The following is an 18,011-nucleotide window of genomic DNA, read 5'->3' as shown; positions in this document are numbered from 1 at the left end:
TCAGTTTAAATGCTAAATAAGTGCTGGAAAACGAAATTCTAGGTTTTACTCGACTGTTGCATAATGTATTTCACCACCGGCACACACTCCACGAAGTAATCCTATAACCGAGTGTAGACACCCACGACGCGGGGGTACCTTACTTCTTGCTTGGCTTCAGTGAGAAGTACAAAATCAGCAGTCCGATGGATGCATAGGTGGCCTTTGCAACCTGTTTCAGAGACGAATGAAAGAGCGTAAGTCATGCCGTATTCATTGATGTAGGTGAAATTTTGACGCAGTATGCACGATATTTACATTTGCGCGGCCCCGCATAGTCTCGCCATTGAAGTAACGGGAGAGTCCGGTAAGTTTGCTTTCATCACCACCACCAGCCATGCTGAAAACGGTATAATTAAACAACACGGTTAATGGCACTGAGCTGACTAAACAATCTTTGGAAAAGTATTACAACAACGTACTTGAAGTTATGTAACTTTAACTATTTACGCAAAGCGTATCGAAAAACAGCGAAAGATTTGCGGAAGGTGAGTGAAAATGTGTATGTGTGTGATTTGACTTCTCGTATGTCACTTTGACAAATGTCGCATAGGTATTAATATTTTGACCAGCGTGTACTTGCCCACAGTGCATTGTGGGCGTATGGTGGATAATATGTATTAATTATTGCTTCATAGAAATGATGTGTTTAATTTTAATGTAAAATAGTTTTCTCCTCCAATAACTGATCGTCAGCCTGATTTTGATTTTAATTTAAAGTATTTAATAAATTTCACTATATGACATGCTTCACCTGCTCAATATCAATGAGTTGATAAAAAAGTCAAGAAAAAAAAATGCAACAGCAACTGTCATTTTAAAAATATGGAGCCGCCTACCGTTTCCTCGGCCGCAACGATTTCAAGCTTTGACGCTAGATGACGCTTTTATTTTAAAACATTCTTGTATGTAATCTGCTTCAAAAGTGACCAATTGGAACTTATCGATGATATTGATGACTTTTTTATTCCTAAAGAACGGCCAGAAAGTTTTACTGATTTAGCTGACTTGTTGAGCATATCTGAAAGGCTCTATCACAATGTATCTCCCTGTATTTGTTATATAATTCATTACCCGTCTCTGTTCGATGGTACTCGAGGAGCATTATACTGTATCACATTTAGTAGGCTGATAGTAGTTTGAATACTGGACAAATAGGTGTTTACTGTTTGACGATCCACTGTCATTTGTTTTTTTTTTTCTGAAATGCAAAGTATTTAGAAAGCAAACAGACGAAAGCATTACAGCAGCAGACGATCAGTCAAGTATGGCATTAATAATTTCAAGTTCTGAATGAACGATCTGCAAACATTTACAAATCCTTTGGAAACCATGGATGGATTTGGGAAGAATATACGATCGGCCGTGCTTTCACATCCTAAGGTCGCAATCGTTTGTGGAACTAATATTTAACCCGTGTGAACATGTGGTCCTGTAATCTATATCAACAACTCACAACGCTGTTGTTCCAAAGCAGATTGATATTGTTTTATTGCCATCGGAAACATGTTACTATGAGATTTGAAATCAACACTAAATTTGAACCGGTAACAGAGGACCGATAATCAAAAACGACGATACCTGTTGTGGTTACGAATAGTCTATTAATAGTAAGCATGATATCGCTGAAATTCAGTCTGACTACGATAATATAGCGGACTGCGCATGAAAAACAGGTCCCACGCATGTGAGTCAACATTTTTGTTGATTTCACAAGGCATGATTTTTTACAACTTCCTGTGCATAGAGATTACGACGATAAAACCTTGCGGAAGATAGATTATTACGAAGTTTGGACCTTTCATCGATGACACTGTTTCAAGGGGGGAGTAATTTACTGAAAATTATAATAAATTTAACGAATTCGCTACAAAACAAAGCAATCATTATTTATTAACATTAAGTAAGTTAATTGTTTTATCTTTCAGCCTCATCCGATCATTAGTAAAATTTGTTACTAGAACTACATTAAACTATATAAGAACAGAAAAAGTAACATGAAATAGAGCATTTTTTCTCCATTCCAATCGTAAGTTGCATGGCAAAGATAATGGCGAAAGTTGGAATTAAATCAATGTTAATGAATAAGTTTCGACTACCATGCGGCACGAAACAGTACGGCCACAGATTAAATAGGTTAGCATTGATCAATGTGTTACTCACCGTACACACTCCCACAATTTTCCCTTACAGAATCATGGAACGTGTTAAAACTGCACAATGACATAGTTTAAATAGTCTCCATGCATTAGCATATGCATTAACTCAACCCATTATTGCCAATAATCCATCTGCAAGCTTCCTCTACAACAACATCCACAGGTCACCGTTGTTGCTTAACCTGTGCATCCAACATTCCACATGCCAGAACGTCGGGTCTTGACTGTTGTCGTACACTGTACAAGAACAATTAACGTTCCAGCTGGCTGCCGCCCCATAGATTCGAGTAAGTGCAGTTCAAGCTTCTACTGACGATGACACTAGCACGATCAGCCCGAAGAAAGTTTAGGTAGGATTATTCAATTATTAAAATTACATTCTCCATCTCGTGCCCGTTTGCGGAGTTGCCTCAAAGCGGACTACTGGCTCCTGTACCAGCGGCGCGTCATGACCTACAGCAGCGTTTTCCACGTGTCGGGTATAAGAACAATTGGGTTTCACGACCAGTGCTCACTTCGGTCAGTGAAAGTTTTTTTTCCTAGCTTCAAATAGCTGCACTACCGACACGGGCGACATGTCAAGCTGGGCACCGCACGGCCACGTACATTCATGAACTTAAAGTTTGAATGTTTAATTCACTCCTCTTTGAAAGGTTCGCCTGCAAGCCGGTACGAGCACTCAGTTTCTTGTACGAAATCGGTTAGGATAATGCACGCTGAACAGATGTGCACGGGTAAAATTGTCCATACAAAAGTTTAATTGCGAATGAATTGTTTTTAGTCGTCGAATCAACTGTACCACGCAATCGACGGCAGCGAATACTGCTGTATTTATCAAGCAAATAAAAACTGTCGCTTGTAGCTGAGAGAATTATGTTTAAAAGACTAAGCGATAAGATTAGTGAAAAAGTGCGGATTGCATTACGATGCAACTTTTGTCAAATGAATGAGAAGGTGTGCGATAAACGCAGAGATTCGGGATTATTCGACCATGTATATATATATGGTTCAGTTCAATAGCGAGCAATTCATTCAGTATTGCGAGGAAGTCCTAACCAATTTTTTACTGAGAAACTCAAGAGAAACTTGCTCAACTACCGAAATGAGCCTATCAACATTGTTCTTCTTTACGGTGGTAGCCACGACAGGGCTGGGAGTGTTCGGAAATCCGATTGAAGTAACAAATCCGTGTGTTGGTGTACCAGACGGTTACTTTGTACGCGATCTCGATGACTGCAAAGCCTATCACTACTGTTACAACGGAACTGCTATAACTAATAAGTGTCCTGGAGATTTCTACTACAACGAGCTGGAACAATTGTGTGATTATCAAGATAAAGTAATGTGCCACATCTGTCTGGAGAAGACGGGTGTACAGATTCTGCCACATCCTCAAAATTGCAACCAATTTATCACCTGCTCCGACGGCGCATCGTATGTCGGTCAGTGTGCAGAAGGTTATGCGTTTGATCGGATCACTAAGGTTTGCAATCCGTTGGGGCGCGTCAATTGCAATTTAAAGAACTGCCCAACGAAGGACAATCCGAATGAGATCGTATTCCTGCCAGGTGTAGAACGATGTGACGAGTACTTTATCTGCCGGGAAGGATCAGCCATACAAACGTTTTGCGCACCGGGATTGTATTGGGATGGGCCCAACCAACGCTGCGATGTAAAGGAGAACGTCAGCTGTCCTTTGTATTGATCCGTATGGGAACGGGGTCATTCTCAAACAACAATCAATAGCAAACCAAAGTATTCTAGTATTCTACGGAGAAAGAGCTGCATTGTGCGCATGGTGTTCTCAACAATACATATTTATAAACTAGTAATAAAACGTACTATAAACTTCAAACTTATTTTATTGTGTAAACCATTATTATTCGTGCCAATATACATTAACTAATGATCCATAGCATTAAACATCAGCATTAGAATGGATGTTATTAATACGATACGTGTAGGTCACTAAGGATGACTTAGGAGTTCCTGTTGGATATAGAAGCATCTAGTATTCAACGAAGCCAAAAGAGTTTATATGATTAACATAGTAAGCTCATAAAATCAGAATAAATCAGAACTTTGTATTGACTACACGTATCTTTTCACGCCTCAAACTACTCCGTTCTAACAGGTTATGGGCCCAGGGCATTTTTCAGAAGAAAAGTGAATATTTGTCTCGTTACGTTCGTAAAATCGTTGTTCCAGAATGGATGGCCGATTTAGTATGGTGAAACTGAACAACAGTAATTACAACAGCTGGCGCTTCAAAGTGGAATTACAGTTGGTCCGTGAGGATCTTTGGTGCTACGTGGAACCAGGAGTGAAGCCGGAAGCAGTGTCGCAAGATGTTTGGGACGCCGGTGTAGCCAGGGCCAGAGCGACAATAGGCCTACTCATTGAAGACAACCAACACGGATTGATTCGTTCGTCGAAGACGGCACGCGAGGCGTGGTTATCGTTGCAGAACCATCATAGGAAAACGACACTTACATCGAAGGTGTCATTGCTGAAAAGGGTTTGCGATAAACGTTTTTCGGAAGGCGATGACATGGTCGAGCACTTATTCGAGATGGAAGAACTGTACGAGCAGCTCCAAAATGCCGGACAAGAACTTGCTGAAAATCTCAAAGTCGCGATGATTTTGCGAAGCCTACCAAGTTCGTTTGACACTTTTACCACCGCATTAGAGACTCGATCTGATGAGGATCTTACAATGGAGTTGGTGAAAAGGAAGCTGATCGATGAGATCGAAAAGCATCGTGGAGCGTCAATGGATTCGGTGTTGAAAGTTGGTGCTGGAAAACGTCGGGAGAGGCAGCAGAAACCTCTGGTGTGTTACCAGTGCAACAAGACGGGTCACAAGAAGCTGGATTGTCCGGAATTGACTCGAGCTCCGGAAAGCAGCAGCAGACGTGGCAAGATACATCGAAAGAAGGACGATACAGTTACTTTCGCGTTTGCCGGGGTAAGTGAAAGATACAGCGATTCAAAGTTATGGGTTGTAGATTCTAGGGCATCTAGCCATATCGTCGCAGACCGGAAATATTTTAGTGAATTGCGAAGCAGCGATGTGAAATGGGTGAAATTGGCCGATGGAAAACGAGCTCCAGTTGACGGAATAGGTACCGTGAATATTACGTTGTGTGACGAAAACGGAGTATCGAGGGAGGTCAAGTTGAGCGATGTGTTGTTTACGCCAAGTTTAACCATGAATTTGCTGTCGGTGTCGCAGATAACTAATAAAGGTGCAAGAGTGGAGTTCGACGATCATGTTGGATGTCGAATTATGTACGGTAAAGCGACAGTGGCGTGTGCACATTCTGTCAATGGATTGTACGTTTTGGAGCAGCCGGACAAGATCGTGTTGGCAGCTAGAAGTAACCACAATCAGGAATGCGAGCACATATGGCATAAAAGGTTCGGGCATCGTGACATGAGAGCTATAAATCGAATGAACAAAGAGAAGCTAGTGACTGGATGTAATATGAATAAGTGCGGCATTGAGGAACCTTGTGATTGTTGTTTGAAGAACAAGAGTGTAAGAATTCCATTCCCGAAACAATCGATATCATCCACGAAGGCGACGATGGATCTCGTTCATACCGACGTTTGTGGACCATTGGAGACAGCTTCCGTTACCGGCTATCGTTATTTCATGACGGTAATCGACGATCACTCAAGGTACTGCGTTCTGTATTTGCTTAGGCAGAAGTCGGAAGTAGCTCTTAAGATCGGGGAGTACGTGGCAATGGCGAGGAATATGTTCGGGCGCAATCCGAAGATAATTCGTTCGGATCAAGGAGGAGAATATCGCGGGAAAAAGTTAAGGGAATTCTACAAACGACAAGGCATTCAAGCGCAGTTTACGGCAGGATACAGTCCTCAGCAGAATGGAGTGGCAGAGCGAAAGAATCGATATCTTTTGGAGATGGTTCGATGCATGCTTGCCGACTCAAACATGCAGCAATGTTATTGGGCTGAAGCGTTGAACACAGCAGTTTACTTGCAGAACATCTTGCCTACAACATCAGTTGCAGTTTCACCATTCGAGTTGTGGTACGGAGTAAAGCCTGACGTCAAACATTTGAAGGTTTTTGGTTGCAGTGCGTGGGTACATATCCCAAAGGAAAAGCGAGGGAAGCTTTCAGCTACTGCAAAACGGCTCACTTTCGTAGGTTATTCGTCGGCTCAAGTGGAGCATATATGGTCTGAAACAGTCAGCACGTGTATGGAACAAACGGATTGATCATACATTTAGAAACATGGGTTTTCAATCCGGGAAAGCAGATTCGTGCCTGTATATAAGAAACAAGAATGGTAAGCGTTGCTTTATTCTTATCTACGTGGATGATATGCTCATATTTTGTGATTCGGAGGATGAATACAACAGCATACAATCTACACTTGAAAAGGAATTCAAGGTGTCAAAGCTTGGTGATATACGGCAGTTCCTGGGCATACATGTTGAAAAAGTCAAAGGACATTATACGCTTGACCAGAAGAATTACATCGAGAAAGTCATTGCTCGGTTTGGTCATGAAAATTCAAAACCATCGAAGATACCCATCGATCCCGCGTATATAAAGCAAAAGGAGGAGAAATTACTGGAAACGAATGAATCGTATCGATCGTTAGTGGGGAGTTTGCTGTATGTTGCGGTGAATACACGACCCGATATTTGTATCAGTACGTCATTACTGTGCAGGAAGGTTTCGAATCCGACTAATCGAGATTGGACTGAAGCAAAACGTGTCCTACGTTATCTGTCGGGAACTAAGGATCTGCGTTTACACTTAGGCGATGGTAATGGAAAACTCGAAGGTTTCGCTGATGCTGATTGGGCCGGTAATGAAGATGATAGGAAGTCGAATTCCGGGTTCCTGATCAAATATTGCGGAGGACTCATAAGTTGGGGAACCAGAAAACAAACGTGTGTTTCGCTTTCGTCAACAGAAGCTGAGTTCGTGTCATTGTCCGTCTGTTGTCAAGAACTAATGTGGATCAAACGACTGTTAGGTGATGATCTTGGTGAAGAAGAAACGAATCCAATCGTCGTGTGGGAAGACAACCAGTCTTGTATCAAAATGGTAGAATCAGATCGTATTGATAGTCGTACCAAACATATTGATACCAAACATGCCTTCACTAAAGATTTGCGCCAGAAAGGAATCATCGAGCTACGTTACTTATCAACGGATCAAATGGAAGCGGACATTATGACGAAGCCACTTGAACGAATCAAGTTGGAACGACATCGAACGGCAATCGGTGTTAAAGGATGAAGATGTCTTCGTTGAGGAGGAGTGTTGGATATAGAAGCATCTAGTATTCAACGAAGCCAAAAGAGTTTATATGATTAACATAGTAAGCTCATAAAATCAGAATAAATCAGAACATTGTATTGACTACACGTATCTTTTCACGCCTCAAACTACTCTGTTCTAACAGTTCCAACAGCTCGAAGTCTCTGTAAGGCAAGCAACACAGTATACTTTCTCTATCTCCGATTTGTTTAATTCACCTCCCAACTTATCCATATTGTAGGTATTTATCGACACACTGCTTCGTTGTTTGTATCGTAGTCTTGTGCGTACCTCGTTGGAACATGCGTGTGCTGTCTGGAACTCCGTATCAATTTCTTGCTTGACAAGGATCGAAAAAGTGTAACGTTGCTTGAGTAGAATCGCAATGTGGTCTACCACCCTATGTCGATGTTCGTTGTCCTAATGTTCGTGATCCTTTATGTTTGAAAGCGTTGAACTGTTGCTGTCTTTTGGTGTTAGATGTATCTTATTAGATATTATACCTTGAACTCGCCATTCACATTTTCAATATCCTCTTATCGTTGGACTTTATCGTCCAACACTAGTGATGCTCCTTTTCTGATGATTTTCTGCTTCTTGGTCTTTCAAAATCTTCTAGGTCACGCCGGCCATCGAATGGCTTACTAGACTTGCCGACACCACATAAGTTGAAGATTTGAACCCTGGTCCTGCCGTTTGAGGACCGGCGCCGATGTCACCTACACCAACGGGCTTTGTAAACTTATAAGCTAACGAACAGCCCACTCCATAGCTCACCATAGACCGGTTGAGGTAAGCTGATATGGCGAGGGACATCGCAATCGCGCTTGGGGTAGGCGTGCCGGAGGACACCACTATCAAGGCGGTGTCCCTCAATGACCAGTGGCGTGTGGTGGAGCAAGCCATCAGCAGCACAGTCGAACGAACAATTGACCGAGTGACACGTAACCAGAGAAAAGAATGGTTTGAGTGCAGGCGAGCATGATCCGAGAAGAATGCACCCCAAAAAGGAATGCTCGAGCGCGAGACTCGCTAGAATGTCTGCAGACCACGGACGACTGACAAGGCAGCAGACCCGGCTCTTCCAGCACAAGAAGTGCAGTTTCGAAGAGTCGGACGAGCAACTGATGCAGCAGCTAGCTCAGTAGGGGGAAACTCATACGTTCTACAGGATGTTGAATACGGCATGAGGCGTTTTTACTCCCATGATCGCTGTGTGCAGCAATGAGGAAGCATATATCCTGTAGTACGAACGAGAGTTGATCGACAGGTGGAAGGGCTACTTCGACAGACAACTGGACGGAGCAGATACTGGACATGACGCAGGAAGCAGATGGGAACCTAGGAAGCCAGCACGACGATGACGAAATGCCCCTGCCATCGCCGGGCGAAGTCATCAGCGCCATCAACACCGATGGTCTGGTGACCGTACTGTTCGAGATGGGTCCGGAGAGGCTTACCGATATGCCGATGCCGATCGGCTGATTGTTAGGATTTGGAACAATAAAGAACTACCGGACGAGTGGAAACTGGGTGTCGTACACCCGGTGTACAAATAGGACGACAGGATTTACTATAAGATGCTCCCTATAAGACGTTCCGTCCTGTCCCGAATATTCTTCTGCAGACTGGCGCCCCTTGCTTCAGATTTCGTCGAAAGCTACCAAGCTGGATTTGTTATAGACAAATCGACTACCGACCAAATTTTTACTCTACGGCAGATCCTCCAGAAATTCCTAGAGCTCCAGATCCCTACGCACCATTTGTTTATTGATTTCAAGGCGCCCTACGGTACCATAGATCGGACCGAACTCTGGAATATCATGCAGCAGTACGGATACCTTGGAAAACTGATAATGCTCTTGAAGTCCACTGGGAAAGGGGTGCAGTGTAAACCGGGGTCTGAGGCAAGGGGACGGACTCTCATGATTGCTGTTTAACATCACTCGCTCGTCCGAAGGGCGAGCTTCGTCATTCAGGACACGATTTTCATCCGATCTCTCCAATTCATTGACTTCACGGATGACATTGACATCATCGGGGTGTTATCTGCGGCGGTGTGTGAGAAGCACTTCCGACAGAAACACGTAGATTGAGCATTATTGCGACAAACAGAGAATACCTACTTCCCGGACTCCGATTCGAAAACAAAGTATCATCTGACGAACTCGAGGTGGACTTCTACTTCGTGCTTCACAAACTCCTAATGGTCCTTAACGACCTCTAGGGTTACGCCGGCCATCGAAATGGCTTACTAGACTTGCCGATACCACGTAGTTGGATAGTCAGTCCTCACTAAGGGGGGACGGTCCAGATGGGGTTTGTATTCCGGTCCTGCCGTATGAAGACCTGCGCCGCTATCGCCTACTCCATCGGGCCGCCCCAATCTGGAAATAATTCTGGACATAGACTTCATCTGCTGTTGACTAGGGGAGGATTAAGCAATGTTCTAGAGAGTAAGAATCTGTAAAATTACAGACCATGTCAGCGAAATTAAGTAGCTGCCCAATCATCTCAGGCTGTTCGCGATCATGAAAGAAGGAATTGGATTGGATGGTAGCTATAATGTTATCAAACCTGCGCAAGTCCTATGACTGACTCAGATCTGGATAATCAGTCCTGGTTGTAGACAATATCCGATTCCGAATCATGCCATATGAAGACCGGTGGTGCTGTCTCAATGGCTACCGGATCACCGCAGACAATAATTGGCAATAAATTAATAATATGGCGATAATGTAATGGTATGATTGGCAGTAAAACAATAATTCGAAAGGAAAAAGGGCAGTCACTATACGCAGCCGTGTTTCAAGTCGTTTCAGTTCCTATTAAGATACGCCGCGGAGCTTCGTAAGAGTCGAATAAAGCAGATCGATCAAGTTTTTACTTCTCTATCACAGCAATCAACAATATGTTTGTGGATTCAAAGAAATAACAAGAGCCTTTTCGAGGCATTTTCGTTGCATTTATCATCGTGATCCTGAATTTTAATTCTACTCTTTATAATGTTTATAATATAATTTCACTATCATAAATGATTGGGGTCAGCTTAACCGATGCTCCCGTGGAATATACATGAACTAAGAATCATTTTGGTTTTCTTGTCAAAGCAATTGTACCATCAAGTCTCTTCGACGGCAACGGCTAATAGGCTTCTATTTATCAAGCAACCAAAAATAAAACAACAAGCCTATACCAGATCAATGATTCGTAGGCTTAATTATGTGTAGTGCGTTAAACGATAAGATTAACGTGAAACCGGGTACACTTAGTATCCGACTTACGCTATACACGAGGGACGTAAATTGGAAAATTTAACAGTAGCAGTTCCTGACGCACCACTTAAGGAGAACTGGTTAATTTTCAAAGCTAGGAAGCTTAAGCAGTTTGCTAAAAAATAAACATTATTTAAAAACCATTAGAAAACTCAACTAAATGGTAAAGTCCACAAGTGGTTTGGACAGACTTCCGTACATCGTCATTAACCCGGAACGAATCAATAGAGTGTGACATATAAAATTGAAATTGAAAATCGACACTCACACAGATTGGGTCCTCGCCAAAGCTGCCAAGAAGTGTGGAATGATGAGTACATTAGCAAATAATCTCATCCCTGTTGGGGAAATTCAGCTCTACTAATCATTAGTGTCTTCACTCTATGATTTTTGCTCAACTAAACCTTAGTAGTATGTGTCAAATAGTAAGGTTACAATGGAAGCAAACCCGTATTATGCGACTTGTATTGGGTTGTGGTCGACGTGCATCGTGCTCTTTTATACTTAATATCTTAAACTGGATGTCTTAGAGCAGAGGACATTTAAGAGAGAGATTAGTTGGCGGTTCTGACGTTCATTGGAACTGTACACGCAGAGCAGACAAGCCACGGAATCCGCGCTTGAATTTCTAGAGAGGAAGGAGCTATCTGTGCTTTAAAAAGGTGAAAATGTTTGAAGGTCAAGAGAAACTAGGCATGGGAGTATTCTCCACCAATTAAACCGTTATTGTGTTGGTTATGTCAAATCAATTTTATAATGTGAGCAATTAGTATATGCATGGGGAGGCCCCAGTGGTAGGCGGTAGCGGTCGCATCCGTACCGTTTCCCCGTAGTGAGTGCTGACTATCCAACTGCGTGATATCAGCAAGTAGTAAGCCATCCGATGACGGGCGTGGCGACGCCTGTCTAGGGAAAGGGTTTCTGGAAAAAAATCTGTTAAGCCATCGTTTCAATCTTTTTTTGTATTTTTAACCGGTCATACACAGGTATATTAACATTTCCTGCCCCGGAAGGTAGCACTCGATAACCAAATCAGTATTAGTGAGGCGGACCATATGCATGGAGCCGAAAACTAGTAACCCGCTGCCAATTTATGGTAAGCGGAGACTAATGTTGGGGACACACTATGAAAAAGTAACTTTGATTTATTCTAGGCAGTACCCTGTAATGCCACCGCTTCTCAATATCTTTTATTTAATCATGTTAGGAGTTTAAAAACTTTATAACTGGTTATATCACGCGAAATGTTACCTTGGGTTTTCACCTCTGCGAAAATCACAGCCGAACGTCCTGCGATCAGCACGCAAGTAATTGACTCCATATCTGGCGATCAGCGTAGCAGAACGTGCGTGGCGTTTGTGGCTATTATGTGTGTGTGTGCGAACGTGATCGTATTAATTCTAGTGTGTTTTTATGTTAATAAAGTTAAGTGTTCTAATCTAAGTACAGTCATACACTACAAAATGTAGTGACTAACGCTTGAGAACATAACAAAAATGATAATTTCCATCTGTCTCAAACCTATATGATCATCAAAAATCATGAATTTACTTCATTAAATTTATTATTTATTTATGTTTATTTTCCATTTATTATTATGAAATAAATTTGTATCTGAATCATGCAAAATACACCTGTGCTGCGTTAAAATACACAATAACAAAGGTGTTGTCACAACTTCCAAATGAATAGCACGGAGAATACTTGGTGATGGTTTTAGTTATTTATTTTCGTCCAAAACTTTAAAACGGTGCCACCTATTCCCCGTTTATCTCGCTACTGCCGGGTTGACCCATCTTTGACAGCTACCTGTCCCAACCATTGTTCTGACAGCTGTCCCTCGTACGTCAGTTCCCCAACTGTCATTTTCCTTCCTAACATTCCCCCAGCCCGTGACCAACTATGTATGGTCACCCTGTATTTATGTCGAGTAATGCTAGTTTCGCTACCGGTCTTCTTAGCGTTCCTGTGGTGGTGCGAACCCACGCTTGTCGCACATGCCCATCAACTCCTGTAATAACTCCTTCTACCATACCCCTCTTCCAGTTGTTCCTAATTGTCCCTTCTACTATCAGTACCAAATCCCCTGTCCTTACCTCTCGGACATTTTCAAACCATTTACATCGACGCGTGATTACTGGAAGGTACTCCTTAATCCACCTTCTCCACATCCTATCTAGGATATGTTGCGCTAACTTCCAATTCCCCCTTAGGCTGTCTCTATAGTTAGTGGGTAGTACCGGCCGTTGTTTAACTCCCGAAGAACTTCCCAACAGGAAGTGATTTGGTGTAATCGCCTCTCGGTTCTCCGGATCTAACGGTACGTACGTCAACGGTCTAGAGTTGATCATGGCCTCAGCATCGTACAATATGGTCTCGAATGTCTCGTCATTCGGTAAATTCCTCACCTCCATTACCGTGCTGATCGCAGCCTTCACTGAGCGCACCATACGCTCCCATGCGCCTCCCATATGGGGAGCACCAGGCGGGTTGAAGTTCCAACGGGTGTGTTCATTGGTGAAAGTCGTTGCCAGGATTTCATTACGCTGCTCGATTTCTTTCCGAAGTTGTCTGCTAGCGCCCACGAAGTTGGTCCCGTTGTCACTGAAGATTTCTATCGGTGCACCTCGCCTCGCCACGAATCGCCTGACCGCCATTATGCATGATTCTGTCGCTAGGCTATGCACTACCTCCAAATGGATCGCTCGTATGGTCAAACAGGTGAATACGGCAACCCATCTCTTTTCATTCGACCTTCCTCTCTTTACCAATACCGGGCCAAAGTAGTCGAGTCCAACGAAGGTAAACGCCCGGACGAACAGTGCCAGTCTCTCCTTTGGTAGCGGTGCCATTGGTGGTACTTGTGGTAGTGCCCGCCGGATTGCACAGAACACACAATTCCTCACCGTTTTCGCAACCAACGCTCGCAGCCTCGGGATCTGGAACTGTTGTCGTACCTCGTTCACTACTGTTTCGTTATTGGCGTGGCGATAGACTCGATGATAACGCTCCACTATTAGCTCAGCCAATTTAGAGTTCCCCGGTAGAATTACTGGATACTTTGCGGAATAGGGTACTTCCGCCGCTTCTCCTATTCTTCCTCGCATCCGTAAAACGCCTTCTTCATCCAGAAATGGCAATAGCTTGTATATACGGCTTTGTTTAGCTACCGTCCCGCGGGGTACTTCATCGCCATTTTGGGTGCTCAGGACACGAATTTCCTCCGAGTAGAATGTCCACTGGGTCTGTTTCCACAAGATGATATTAGCCTTATAGAGTTCCTCGTGGCTGAGAACTCCTCCCAGAACTGGCTCGCTTCTCCTCTTCTTGTCCAGGTTGCCTACATAACGCACAAGCCACCCAATTGTCCGTTGCAGTCTCTCCAGCCTGCTAAACCGTTCATAAGGTATGAGTAACAGTCTGGTATCAGGGCCCTCGGTGTGAAGATTTACCCGCCGTATTTCTTCTCCCGTGCCTGTGTCGGTCGATCTTTGTTGCGGCCAGTCGTCCTCTCCGTTCAGCAAGAATTCCGGCCCTTGAAACCAGATTCCGTCGTAGTCGAAGTTCGGCCTACCCTTCCACTTCGTTGCCTCATCCGCTGGGTTGTGGTCTGTCGGCACCCATCGCCACTCATCCACTGCCGTGCTCTCCAGAATCTCGACTACTCTATGGGCAACGAAGGGTTTGTAGTTTCGGGGATCCGCTCTTATCCATGACAGAGCGACCGTGCTATCAGTCCAGAGCACTCGTCGTGTCACACGAATTGGATGGTGTTCCTGCGTGTAGCGCAAGAACCGTGCGCCTAACACGCAACCTTGGAGTTCTAGCTTCGGTATCGTAAGGGGCTTTAATGGCGCCACCTTAGCCTTTCCTCCAACCAGGGTGCACTGCGGTTCACCGGACTCATCGATCGTGCGAAGATAAAGAGCGCATGCATATGCGTGCTGGCTGGCATCGACGAACACATGCCATTCGGCATTCTCGTACGTTTTCTTCGATGCTTCGGTAAAGTAACAACGCGGAATGCGTATGTCGCCAATCGTTGGGAGAAGTTCTATCCATCTGCGCCATTCGCTGTATTGGATGCCATTTATTTCTTCATCCCACTGCGTGCCGGTTCGCCATAGATCTTGTATCAGGATTTTGCCGTGAATCACGAATATCGCCAACAACCCAAGAGGATCATACAATGACATCACACATCGTAATACCTCTCTCTTCGTTGGAATCCGCTCTGCCTTTAGGAAGTCAGCTATCACCGTACACGCCCGTGTGCAGAATCCCAATGTATCGGATGCAGGATGCCAACGCATTCCTAATACGCGTTCGATATCATCCCCCATGGTTGATAAATATTTGATGTTTCCGCTGTTCTGCTCACCGAGGTGTTTAATTACCTCTGCACTATTCGAGCTCCAATTCCTTAGCTCGAATCCGCCATTGCTGAATACTTTCCGGACCTCGTTAGACACTCGACACGCCTCCTCCGTCGTCCCAAAGCTGTCTAAGAAATCGTCCACATATGTGCTCTCAAGGATTCCCTCAACCGCACGTGGGAATTTCTCGGCATGCTCTTTCGCGTTCCGGTTCTTGACATACTGCGCTGTCGCGGGTGAACATGTAGAGCCAAATGTCACAACGTCCACGATGTAGGTATCCAGCTCGTCCGAAGGATTGTACCGCCATAAGAAGCGCTGTGCATGCTTGTCCTCTCTCCGCACTCTTATCTGTAGAAACATCTCCTTTACGTCTGCACACACCGCCACTGCATACAGACGAAAACGGAATAGTACTCCAAGTAAAGACATAACGTCGTCAGGACCCTTAAGCAGCATGTCGTTAAGTGATGTGCCATGTGCCTTAGCTGCAGCGTCCCAAATCAAACGCACCTTTCCAGGTTTGTTTGGGTTAGTAACCACTCCTATTGGTAAATACCAAATTCGTTTCGGGTTAGCCTCCGACAGTTCCTGTTTCGTTGCCTTGTGCACATACTGTTTGTCCAGCAGCTCGCGAATCTGACGGTGTACCTGCAGCTTGAGCTGACCATCTCGTTCCATCCTTTTCTCCAAACAATCGAACCTACGTTTCGCCATAGCGAGGCTTGAAGGAAGCTCTGAATGATCCACCTTCCACAATAAACCCGACTCGAAACGTCTTCCAACACGAACCGTGGAAACCTCCAATAGATGTTGAGCACGTTGGGTATCCGGGTCATCCTGAACGTGTGTGTACGCCACCCCCATTTGCTCCAGTTCGTAGAATTTGCCAATCGCGTCGTGAAGATTGTTTGGGCTATTGCACTCGCAGATGTGCAGTAGTCTATCACCCCCCTGGTTCGTCGGCTTCCCGTAGATACACCATCCTAAACGCGTTTTGACTGCGATTGGATCACCATCTCCGCCCTCTACCGTCCTGAGGGGAACCGTCAGCCTCAGGTTGTCTAACCCAATAAGCATCTTGGGTTCCGCATCCTTATATTCCTGTATCGGCAGCTGCTTCAGATGTTCCCACCTCCCTTCGTCCTGTACGAAGGATTGCCGCGGTAGGTTCATGGCTGGAACCGTACGTACCGAATTGACCGCAAAACGCCTTGTAGAACCAATCGGACCCACCTCGAGATTTACGCGTCTGGACCCAGCCTCGACCCTTGTTGTATTGCCGGTCCAACGAATGCAAAGAGGCTCCACCACACCCTTGACACCTAATTTCTCTGCCAAATCCTCGTCAACCAACGTCATGGATGAACCTTCATCCAAAAAGGCAAACGTTGCCACCGCTCCAGCCGGACCATACACGGTGACAGGCACAATCCGGAAGAGTGCCTTCGACGAAGACGATGCGTACTGATGATGGTTGCTTTCCGCAATAGCACCACCATTGTTCCTTCCAACCCCGGGTTCCGAAGCGCCGATCTCATTGCTGACTCGCCGAGACTCCTCCACTCCGTGCAGCAACGCATGATGTCGGTACGTACACCCTTCTTTGCCACACACTGGCCTGTTGCGGCACGTCCGCCAGTTGTGCTTGCCCAGGCAGCCGAAGCACAAAGAATGTGCACGAGCCTTATTCCACCGTTCCTTAACCGACATTGCTACAAACTCAAAACATTTTCCCACATCGTGTCCCCTTTTATCGCAAATAAAACAACGCAATGATTTCCCTACCTGCGTTGAGTTATTCCCAGATGTTGTTGATTCCTGATGATCGACATGTGCGTGCACATAAGCCTTGGTGCTGGGCTTCTTCCTTTCCGCCGCCTTCCACGATGGTAACTCCCGGTTGGTTAACGTCTCCGCAGCGCTCTGCAACTCGGCCATGTACTCTGCAAACATCCGGAGGTCTGGTTCGTCGATGTGCCGTACAAATCGCACCCAATTATATTTCTCGGTCATCGGTAGCTTGTCCACGATCTCCTGTAGCAGCAACGGGTTAGTCAGATGCGCCTCTCGTCCAGCGGCCTTCATATGGTCCACCATGCTTTGCACCGCTTCACCGAACGCCACGATGGTGTCGGGCTTCTCCATGCAGGGTGCAGCCATCCTACGCACTTTCTCGATTAACGCCGAGATGAGATGCGTTGGCCGACCATAACGTGAGCGCAGCGTTGCTATCACTTGCGGTACCACTTCCGGCAAAAGTAAACGGCTACGCACTGCCTCTAGAGCGGGACCCTTCAGCGCCTTTTGCAAACGCAACATATTTTCCCAGTTGGAAAAGCCGAATTTGTCCGTAGTATACTCATAATGCGCGATGAATATTGGCCAGTCCGCCGGGTCCCCGGCAAACACGGGTAATTCGGTTGGTATGTTGCGATGCACATTCACCTCCTGCTGGGCATAACCGCGCTCCTCACGTCTCACACGTTCCATCGAACCACCCTCCGCACAGGATGGTATCACTGTCGATGTCTCAGCGGTCACTTGCACGCCCAGTTCCTCAGCCAAAATCTGCTCCTCTTCCTTCACGAACCGCAGCTGCAACTCCAGTTCCACCCGTTTCTTCTCCGCTTCTTGCCGTCGCTTCATTATGGCTAGCCTGTTTGCCATACTGTCGGATCCCTTAGCAAGAGTGAGGTTAGAATTTGCCGCCACGCTGTCGGTTGTATTCCGTGAGTGCAGGTTGAAGCCTTCCGCCAAGCGTTTCGTAACCTCAACCAACTTGAGGTTAGGATTTTCCAACACGCCGTCGCTTGTTTCACGCGGAGAAAGATTGACGCTTTCTACCGTGGGCAT

The 18,011-nt window shown here is 45.2% G+C and overlaps 3 protein-coding genes across 3 annotated transcripts; 1 reads left to right on the top strand and 2 right to left on the bottom strand.

Annotated features, from left to right (window-relative positions):
- Positions 1-36: 36 nt before the first annotated feature.
- Positions 37-589, bottom strand: LOC126563463 (ATP synthase membrane subunit K, mitochondrial-like). Its single transcript, XM_050220108.1, has 3 exons — positions 462-589; positions 298-379; positions 37-211 (listed from the first exon to the last, which is right to left on the bottom strand). Exons 2-3 carry the CDS (start codon positions 376-378, stop codon positions 140-142), a joined length of 153 nt encoding a protein of 50 aa, XP_050076065.1. The 5' UTR covers position 379; positions 462-589; the 3' UTR covers positions 37-139.
- Positions 590-3,300: 2,711 nt separating this feature from the next.
- Positions 3,301-3,903, top strand: LOC126563045 (peritrophin-1-like). The gene has a single exon (XM_050219653.1). It carries the CDS (start codon positions 3,301-3,303, stop codon positions 3,901-3,903), a length of 603 nt encoding a protein of 200 aa, XP_050075610.1.
- A 6,835-nt stretch (positions 3,904-10,738) lies between these two features.
- LOC126560718 (uncharacterized) lies at positions 10,739-18,011 on the bottom strand. The gene is made up of 2 exons (XM_050216675.1): positions 13,020-18,011; positions 10,739-10,789 (listed from the first exon to the last, which is right to left on the bottom strand). The coding sequence occupies exons 1-2, from the start codon at positions 18,009-18,011 to the stop codon at positions 10,739-10,741; spliced, it is 5,043 nt and encodes a 1,680-aa protein (XP_050072632.1).

This window comes from Anopheles maculipalpis, chromosome 3RL (genome assembly GCF_943734695.1).
Source record: "Anopheles maculipalpis chromosome 3RL, idAnoMacuDA_375_x, whole genome shotgun sequence".
Classification (NCBI taxonomy): domain Eukaryota; kingdom Metazoa; phylum Arthropoda; class Insecta; order Diptera; family Culicidae; genus Anopheles; species Anopheles maculipalpis.
The sequence above is the reverse complement of the archived record's forward strand: the minus strand, read 5'-3'. Positions and strand labels throughout refer to the sequence as shown.

What these genes read in the sequence shown, in the direction of transcription:
- LOC126560718 (XM_050216675.1), bottom strand. Translation starts at nt 18,011, where the DNA reads ATGCCCACGGTAGAAAGCGTCAATCTTTCTCCGCGTGAAACAAGCGAC. An exon ending in CGGGAGTTAAACAACGGCCG is followed by an intron (nt 10,790 to 13,019) that starts GTACTACCCACT and finishes CCTCGTGTATAG; the next exon opens with CGTAAGTCGGATACTAAGTG.
- LOC126563045 (XM_050219653.1), top strand. Translation starts at nt 3,301, where the DNA reads ATGAGCCTATCAACATTGTTCTTCTTTACGGTGGTAGCCACGACAGGG.
- LOC126563463 (XM_050220108.1), bottom strand. Translation starts at nt 378, where the DNA reads ATGGCTGGTGGTGGTGATGAAAGCAAACTTACCGGACTCTCCCGTTAC. An exon ending in CTATGCGGGGCCGCGCAAAT is followed by an intron (nt 212 to 297) that starts GTAAATATCGTG and finishes TCTCTGAAACAG; the next exon opens with GTTGCAAAGGCCACCTATGC.